We start from the raw sequence: 9,521 nt of genomic DNA on the forward strand, positions 1-9,521 counted from the left end.
CACATAAGAATTAGAAACACAAGGTTTGCCACTTGAAACATATCCAAGCTCCATTTTGACCCAACGATATCAAGCTACTCCTAAAATGCCTTCTGCACTTTAAGATTGATGAATGGAAACAATCCGTATGCACAGTTTTCTTCAATTCGAAGAACCTTGGATGATATTCACACATAACGGCAACAATGAATCTGCTCAGCTTTGAATGCAGCCTTTCAAAAACATAAAAGCCAGCTACATCGTGTCAATTGCCATTTTCATCATGTGTCCGAAACAGGGTTTTGACATAAGTTAGCAGAGGCGTTTCACCATGTGACACAAGTGATAAGCAATCCAAGAAGAAACGGGGGCATTTTGGCTCACACGGCCAATAAACAGATGCGAAAAAAAGTGAAATTAGTGGGGTTTTTATTTAAGAGAGCCAAGCCAAAGCAAAGCTAGGGGAAGAAAATATCTGCGTCGGAGCAGACACGACCGAACCGACCGCACTCCGCTCCAGCGGTCCAGCCATATAACCCAAAACCCTAAAACCCACCCCCCCCTCTCTCGTTTTCCTCCACCCTTCCCCGAAGGGCGACCGCTCCCGCCGCCCCCCGCCGCCGCCGCCATGCCGAAGCACTACCGCCCCGCGGTAACCCTCCCGTCTCCCCTCCCCTCCCTTTCTCCCGAGGCCCTTCTTCTCCGCGCCGCCGGCAGAGTCCCTCACCCGCTGCTTCTTCTGCTGTGCTCAGGGCAAGAAGAAGGAGGGGAACGCCGCCAAGTACATCACCAGGACCAAGGCGGTCAAGTACCTGCAGATCAGCCTCGCCGTCTTCAGGTCTCCCTCTCGCTCCCCGTCACTGACACTCACCGCCGATGAGACGACCGCTGATTCATGAGCGGTCGTCGCGAGTAAATTCGGCCAAATCTTCGGCGGCGCCGATGTTAATCCAATTCAACGTGTTCTGTCCGGCTCGCGTGCCGCGAAATTAGGATGGCACAGTAGATTTTACATGGGAAGTCACTGTGGTTTTGGGTTAACTTTTCTTCTTCTTCACAAATTGCTGCAGGAAACTATGCATTCTCAAGGGAGTGTTTCCCCGGGAGCCCAAGAAGAAGGTGGAGGGGAACCACAAGACCTACTACCACATGAAGGACATCGCCTTCCTTGCCCATGACCCTTTGATTGAGAAGTTCAGGTACTTGGCTAGCTTCCTTGCCAAAGTCTGCCGCATGGTTGATATAACTGTAAAAGGGATTTCTTGCTCTCCCTTTGCTGCTTAGCTGCACTTCGTTCTGTATCATCAGGGGGTAATTTAGTGTCTCGGGAATTGAATTTGGTTGCAATTTTATGTTCCATTTTAAATAGATGCCATTTACCCTGTGTTTTGTCGATTCACATTCCTTAAATGCGACCATGGATGGTCTGATCTATACGGCCCTACTGGCAGGGACTCTTGATTTTTTTGTATTGAGGTGACCAGGATGGAAGCATCTCAAAGCTTTCTGAATGAGTTATTTCTTAGTTGTGTGATTTATTTGCTCCTGGTAACTGCCAGCTCGTCGTTGAATGGAGCATGCGGCAGAGGAAATAGTGACCTTAAGTGGGAAGCTATAGTTTCATCACTAGAGTGCTAGTGTCCATCAGCGAAAAAGGAAGTCAAAACAAACTTAGTGTAGTCAATCAATGCGCCACTACCTATTCAATTTGCACCCTCTGTATTTAGTATGTCGCTAGTGACATTTTGATAACTGTAATGCAGACTAGCAATCTGTGGTTACTTGATCGCTGCTCATGAAAATCCTGGCTTATCTGTTTGTATGATTGACAATATTGACTTATGGTATCTAACTGCACTGTTTTTTTTTTGCTTGGAGTAAATAAATCGCGAGTATATGACAATGATGTTGCTGGGTTATATTTTACGGTACAATGACTAATTGCTCGTTAATAGTTTATGATTTCCTAATTGGATTGTTATTTCATCTTATCAGAGAAATCAAGGTTCACAGAAAGAAAGTTAAAAAGGCTATGGCTAAGAAAAACAGGGATCTGGCTGACAGATTGTTGAACCGACCACCGACTTACAAACTTGATAGACTTATCATTGAAAGGTAATGAGTGAGTTCAAGTTGATTCTTTTGGTCTTTATCCAGACTGGTCTCTCACATGCGTGTCTTTGTTTTTGTTTTTGTACAGATATCCATCTTTTGTTGATGCTCTCAGAGACTTGGATGATTGCCTAACGATGGTGCATTTATTTGCGGCTTTACCTGCTATTGAAGGCGAACGTGTGCAAGTACAGCGAATCCATAACTGCCGCAGGTATCCCTCTTCTGGATTAGTGAATCCTCTCTCAGAACCTCACACACATAACCCACACACGGTGTTTAGGTTCCTGCTCCCAGAGATTCTGTTATCATAGTTTGACCTTCCTCACCTTTCTAGCAACTACAATGCACCTCTGTGTCTGATCTGTTTTGTTGGGACCGTAAGAATTTGAGGATGTGAAAGTTGTAACAGTTTTTCCAGCAGCCATGAAATACCTGGATTTTGCTAAAATCCATATTCTCACCTTGTTAGTTTGTGCACCACCTGTGTTGAATGTCAGAATATTGTCATGCAAATGCAAAGGCAAATTGGTGCTTGCTTCTTTCAGAGATTTATTTTGCACTACTAATATACATTCTTGCACATTGTAGGTTAAGCCATGAATGGCAAGCATATATTTCTCGAACTAATTCCCTGCGGAAGACATTCATATCTGTCAAGGGCATATACTACCAGGTAGGTTTTGTGCAGTTGTGTATCCGCATATCTTTGCGCACATTTAGTCATTTATAGTCGATGTTTATAATTTTACTACGTTTTGAAGGCTGAAGTTCAAGGGCAAAAGATCACTTGGCTTACTCCACATGCTCTTCAGCAAGTTTTAACTGATGATGTCGACTTCAATGTGATGCTTACCTTTTTGGAATTCTACGAGGTAGGCGAGATTGTGGATACTCTTCAGTTATCGTGCATTCCTGCTTACTCAGCAGTATCACATCCATTTAAATAAGTTTAGTGGATAGACATAACTGCAAGCTTTACCAAATCCTGTCCTGCCTGCAGACTCTTCTAGGATTTGTGAACTTCAAGCTTTACCATTCAATAAATGTGAACTATCCGCCTATTCTGGATCCTCGTCTAGAAGCTTTGGCTGCTGGTAAGTACTGGTGCTTGTTATAGTCATGCTAGCTAGCATGTTTGTTTCCTTTATGTGCTCGTGCTCATACTATGTACCATGTTTGTTTTAGGATTCTTTTTGCTACATTTCTCTTGACTCTTCTTTGTTTGACATTCTCACTGATGTTCGTACCAGAGCTCTATGCGCTGTCCCGGTATATGTCTTCTGGAAGACTGCCGGGAAATCCAGAGTCTAATGGGCTTATTGAAGACAAAGAGACTGAAAATAATAAAGAGAGCTCAAAAACTGACGAGTCTGAGCTCAGATTGGCACAGCTTCAACATCAGCTACCTGCTAATGAACCTGGTGCGTTAATGCATCTTGTAGAAGAATCAACTGCTGATGATACAGAAGAGGAAAGCGTTAAAGAGTGCAGGACTTTATTCAAAGATCTTAAGTTCTACTTAAGTCGTGAGGTATTAAAGTGAATTTATTATTACTGCAAAGCTATTGTTTTTGAATTAATTGCATTGGCTTCAATATCGTATATCCTTTTATTATCTTCCTCTTCATTCTCAGGTTCCTAGGGAGTCTCTCTTGTTTATAATTCCGGCATTTGGAGGAACTGTTTCGTGGGAAGGAGAAGGAGCTCCATTTGATGAAACAGATCAAGATATCACCCATCAGGTAGATTTTGCTTGCCCATGAGCTTTTACCAGGGGTATCAAGATTGGTCTAGATTTCCTCTACACAAGATACCATCCCACTTCATTCCACTGCACACATGCCCTCTCATTGTAGTTTATCTGCTGACTATTAAGTATCGTCATGTTGTTTTGCAGATTGTTGACAGGCCAACCCAGAGCCATGTTTTCCTCTCCAGGCATTATGTTCAACCACAATGGATTTTCGATTGTGTAAACATTCTCAAAGTAATTCCCACAGATGACTATATCGTTGGAAGGTATGTCTCCCAGGTTATGTATCATATGTATATGCTGATACACATGACATCACTTAAGTATGCACATTCCTGTTGCTAAAGTAACGAATTAGGACTGTGTGTTATCTGTTTAAAGACCCTTTAAAACTAACTCAACTAATTGATGGTTGTGTGTAGCATCATTAAAATTGTGATTTGTGTAATGTAATATTGACACCGTACTTGTTAGCTTAGCTGAATGCTTGTTCCACATCAAATTCATCAAATTGTGTTTAAACACCATTAAACAATGATGATATTGTCTGCCTTCCTTCTTTAGTATTCTTTACGCTTATAACTGAGCTGATAGCTTTTGTCTACTGCCTATTAAGTGTGCTACGCAAAACTTGTTTTCAAGTAGCTTAACTCATGCAGCAGTGATGATGCTGATATTATTATTTTTGATCTTAGGGTGCCTCCACCACATATATCTCCTTTTGTGGACAACGATAAAGAGGGTCATATACCTGACTATGCAGTGACCTTGGAGGGATATAAATCTGCTGGTCAAAACCAAGTTATGCCTCTGCCAGGTTTAGGCGATGAAGATCTGGGCAATTCGATAGTAGAGGCAAAATCTGAGCATAATGAATTTGCTAAAAAGAAGAAGGAGGTGAGCTCCTTCCCTTTTCAGTATACAAGTCTCTTGTACTTCTGTCTTATTTATTTATTTGCACATTCATGCACTTCGTGTAAATGTCGCCATCCCCCTTCTATTTCAAAGTTGGAGATGCAAGAGAAGAAATACCACGAGGAGCTGAAGATGGAAATTGAGGGAACTACTTTCTCTAATTTGTCAAATAAGAAGGCTGATAGCGCAGCCGATGTTGCTGACGAAGATGAGGCCCAGGCAGCTATTGACCAAGCTGAGAAGGATGCTGATGACATTGCCAAGTCTGTCGTTTCCAGGAGGAAGAGAGGCCTTATTGAAGCAATGCAGGTACATCTCCTTGTACCATGGCACTATAGCTACTACTCTTTAATTACAGTATTGTATTGTTCTGCTTGTTTACAATTTAGTCTTTTTGAACGAGATCTCATTTGTTCCCTTTGTCAAACTTTATTCAAAAATTTAATGGCTGGTTCTGTGGGTTTAATTGAGTCTTCATAGCAATACAGTGGATTATTAATATTAGCCAGTGGATTGAAGTTGATGGCTGATGAGACCACACCACTTTGGTCGTTTGTTCAAGATACACCAACACCTATTTGTGCAGCATCTTTATCTGCCCCGTAGATTCTTTTTACCCATAGGCTTATGTTTGCTATTTCTCTACCCGTGCATTAGTGTAGGTTCATTGTTGGATACGTATATATAAATACTTGGCCACCTTGTCCGTTTCATCTTATAGAGTACTCCCTCCGTCCCATAATATAAGAGCGTTTTGTGTCAAAAACGCTCTTATATTATGGGACGGAGGGAGTAGCTTTTTTTACCATGGGCGTATGGGGTGACCCAGCCCACCATGATTTAGCGAGTTCTTTTGCACATTTTTTCTTTGGTGATTCTTGGTCATGTTTCTAGTGCCACAAAATTGTCGACGCATGCAAATGCCCAGCTGGATCATTACTTTTCTGATACAAATGGCGCTTAAGTTGCATCGACGCTAATACCTGCCATTCCGGATGATGGCATTTTTGAGGTGTATAACTGATCCGGTACTGTTCGCGCTCTTGCAGATTAGCAATGATAGGAAGAAGAGCAAAGTGGAGCTGCTCAAGCAAAGGAAGAAGGCGGCCGAGTCCAGTGCTTCTGCTAAAGCTAAACGTCGCTGATGCGGGACGGCATATTATGTTGTAGTATCCGAATCGATGATACACTTTTACGAGTGATGAGTATCCGCCTTTGTGGTATTTATGTTGTTTTGCATTGACTGGATGTACCAAGATACCTGAATGGAAAATTTTGATCTGCGATCATTGTGCTCACCTAGTTGATCGTGACCAAATCTGAATTTGTTTATCTGTGTACATTCTTCAGCGAGATTGGACTGAGAAGCGTCCCCTGGCGGGCTCCATTTCTCGGCTTTCGTAACCTGATGTTCCTTAGGGTCCTTTGTTCCCCTGGTGTGAAAGCAATGTTATTCTGCCAATTCACTTAGAAATATGTTAGGATTTGGATTTCAAATAAAACCCTATGACAGCCTCATGCTCCCTCCGTTCCATATTACTTTTTGCTGTTACTTTGTACTTTCTCCGTCTCAAAATAAGTGTCTTAACTTTGTACTGACTTTAATACAAAGTTGTACTAATAATACAAAGTTGTACTAATATTGAAAGACTTATTTTGGGACGGAGAGAGTACTAAACTGGTGACAAGTAATATGGAACGGAGGGAGGGACCAAAATTGCCCAAATATGTGTGGGTGGGAACCGGATCCTCTAAATGTTAAGAGACTGTTGGCAATATTTAATGTAGATATAAATAATCTAAAATTAATTTTGGTGCTAAATGTTAAGAGACTGTTGGCAATACTTAATGTAGATATAAATAATCTAAAATTAATTTTATTTCACCATCGATTTATTTGTAGGGGATATATCATACGGAAACTAATATTCAATGAAAATTTCATGGAAACCATATTTTAAAGTTTTGGAAAAATCTAAAAAAATACGGGATGTCAAGAGAGTGATGTTTTATTGCCATGCAAAATTTCAATTTGAAACACATTGCGAGATGTGAGCTATGAAAAAGACAAATTCAGCCCTTGAATAGTGACATTACTGTTCGGCACTATTCATCACTGATTTTGTCTTTTTTTATAGCTCACATATCGTAATGTGTTTAACCTTGAAAATTTTATGTGACAATAAAACATTATCCTCTTAACATCTCTTATTTTTTTCAGATTTTTTTGAAACTTTTAAACATATTTTTCTCGTGGTTTTCACCGAATGTTGGTTTCTGTATATGATATTCTCCCTTTTTTTTGAAACTTGAATTGAGATAATTCAGACTATTTTTTAAAACTTGTGACAATTCAGACTACTAATTTTTGGATTGAGCCGAGGGGATAACGGCGCTTCCACAGCCATCGCATTCAACTTGCCCCGTCTTTTCCCTCCGTCCGCGCCATGCCCGTCTCCGCCTTCCTGTCCCTGGACCCCGCGGCGTACCTCCTCCCCGCCGCGCGGCCGCGGCCGCGCCCGCCGGCGCCGCGCTTACGGTTACGTCGGGTGGTGGTGCTCAGGGCCGCCTCCGTCTCCGCCGTCGCGGAGGAGTCCTCTGCCGCCGCGGCCGCGCGGGGCCGGCTCGAGTCGCTCAGCCAGGTGGCCGGCGTGCTCGGCACCCAGTGGGGGGACGAGGGCAAGGGCAAGCTCGTCGACATCCTCGCCCAGCGCTTCGACGTCGTCGCCCGCTGCCAGGTCTCCCACTCTCTTTCTTTCTCTCGCGCTCTTTGCTGCTGAATAATGCCTTCGCTTGTCTAGCCCGGACGGTGTTCGATCAATTGCTCCACAGCTCAAATTGCTCAATGCCTTTGTTTGTCCGGCGATCGTGCAACCAGAAACGGACCATACAACTTCGACTTGTTAAAAAATGTTGTAAATTCTCACAATATTGACGAGTTCCGTTGTTTTATAATGGTCTTGTTTCTGACATCCTAACTTGTTGAGGGTTAAAATAGGGATATGGTCACACTTCTTTCAGAAACTTGGTTGTATGCACCACCTAGTTCACCTGAAATATTGTACGAGGTGAGCTGCAATGATCCAGAATAGACTGGTTGTATTGCCTGGACTTGCTTTGTGCAATAAAATTTGATTAATTTGGTTGTATTGCCTGGACTTGCTTAACTGTTAGCTTAATTTGGTTAGCTGTTTTAACTGCATAAAATTTGATTAACTGTTACGATTGTAGTCAGTTAGCTTAATTTGGTTGTATTGCCTGGACTTGCTTTGTGCAATAAAATTTGATTATGCCTGTTTTATCTTCTTTCTAACGTGTAGGGTGTTTTGTATTACTTCTTAGGGTGGAGCCAATGCTGGGCATACCATATACAATTCCGAGGGGAAGAAGTTCTCACTGCACCTCGTTCCATCGGGGATCCTCAACGAGAACACGCAGTGTGTGATTGGTAACGGGGCAGTGGTTCACCTCCCCGGGTTCTTCAAAGAAATCGATGGGCTGGAGTCCAACGGAGTTTCATGCAAAGGGAGAATTCTGGTGTCAGATCGCGCCCATCTTCTGTTTGATTTTCATCAAGTTGTTGATGGACTCCGAGAGGTAGAGCTCGGGAATTCCTTCATAGGAACGACAAAGAGGGGGATCGGGCCATGCTATTCGAACAAAGTCATCAGGAACGGGCTCAGGGTCAGTGATCTGCGGCATATGGACACCTTCGGTGCCAAGCTTAACACCCTGCTGAAAGATGCAGCTACGCGGTTCAAAGGATTTGAATATAGCAGCAAGACCCTCAAAGAGGAGGTCGAGAAGTACGAACGGTTTGCCGAACGTCTGGGACCTTACATAACTGATACTGTGCATTTCATGAATGAGTCGATCTTGCAGAAGAAGAAAATATTGGTTGAAGGTGGTCAGGCTACCATGTTAGACATTGACTTTGGTACATATCCATTTGTTACCTCCTCAAGTCCTTCAGCTGGGGGGATCTGTACTGGCCTCGGCATTGCTCCAAGAACCCTCGGCGATATCATCGGAGTGGTGGGCTCAGTAACCTCTGAACCGCTTAACATTCTCTTCGTCAGCCACTCAGTCTTCCGCTCCAAAATCTGACATATTTCTCCGTGCAGGTAAAAGCTTATACAACCAGGGTTGGATCTGGCCCATTCCCAACGGAGCTGTTGGGCAAGACCGGTGATTTGCTCCGTGCATCGGGAATGGAGTTCGGGACCACAACAGGTCGGCCCAGGCGTTGTGGCTGGCTCGATATAGTCGCGCTCAGATACTGCTGCCAGATCAACGGCTTCTCATCCCTGAACCTGACGAAACTCGACGTGCTGACCGGGCTGAAGGAGATCAAGCTGGGCACTTCCTACTGCACCGAAGATGGCAAAGCGATCGACTCGTTCCCGGCAGACCTCGATCTTCTGGAGCAAACGAAGGTAACAAAGAAATGAAGAACATCCTGTGATGCTTGTATTACGTTCGTGTGATTTGCTTGGCTTGACGGTGGTCTGTGCTGGTGTAGGTCAAGTACGAGGCCCTGCCTGGGTGGGAGGAGGACATTTCCTCGGTGCGGGACTACGATGATCTCCCGGAGACCGCTCGTCTGTACGTGGAGAGGATAGAGGAGCTGGTTGGTATCCCTGTCCATTACATCGGTGTCGGACCCGGGCGGGACGCCCTTATATACAAATAGGGGATTTTGTCAGACATGTCAATTATTATTTATACAAGATCCACATTTGGGCAATGATTCGATCCA

At 43.6% G+C, this 9,521-nt stretch overlaps 2 protein-coding genes across 2 annotated transcripts; both read left to right on the top strand.

Moving 5' to 3' along the window:
- Positions 1-484: 484 nt before the first annotated feature.
- LOC123095791 (pescadillo homolog) lies at positions 485-6,060 on the top strand. Its single transcript, XM_044517356.1, has 14 exons — positions 485-631; positions 732-817; positions 1,050-1,178; positions 1,975-2,094; positions 2,180-2,305; positions 2,683-2,767; positions 2,856-2,966; positions 3,095-3,188; positions 3,345-3,625; positions 3,729-3,836; positions 3,992-4,113; positions 4,543-4,744; positions 4,856-5,071; positions 5,812-6,060. The coding sequence occupies exons 1-14, from the start codon at positions 608-610 to the stop codon at positions 5,905-5,907; spliced, it is 1,800 nt and encodes a 599-aa protein (XP_044373291.1). The 5' UTR covers positions 485-607; the 3' UTR covers positions 5,908-6,060.
- A 1,096-nt stretch (positions 6,061-7,156) lies between these two features.
- LOC123095792 (adenylosuccinate synthetase 2, chloroplastic) lies at positions 7,157-9,521 on the top strand. Its single transcript, XM_044517357.1, has 4 exons — positions 7,157-7,500; positions 8,105-8,797; positions 8,887-9,198; positions 9,285-9,521. The coding sequence occupies exons 1-4, from the start codon at positions 7,210-7,212 to the stop codon at positions 9,453-9,455; spliced, it is 1,467 nt and encodes a 488-aa protein (XP_044373292.1). The 5' UTR covers positions 7,157-7,209; the 3' UTR covers positions 9,456-9,521.

Source organism: Triticum aestivum, chromosome 4D (assembly GCF_018294505.1).
Source record: "Triticum aestivum cultivar Chinese Spring chromosome 4D, IWGSC CS RefSeq v2.1, whole genome shotgun sequence".
In the NCBI taxonomy this organism is placed as follows: Eukaryota; Viridiplantae; Streptophyta; class Magnoliopsida; order Poales; family Poaceae; genus Triticum; species Triticum aestivum.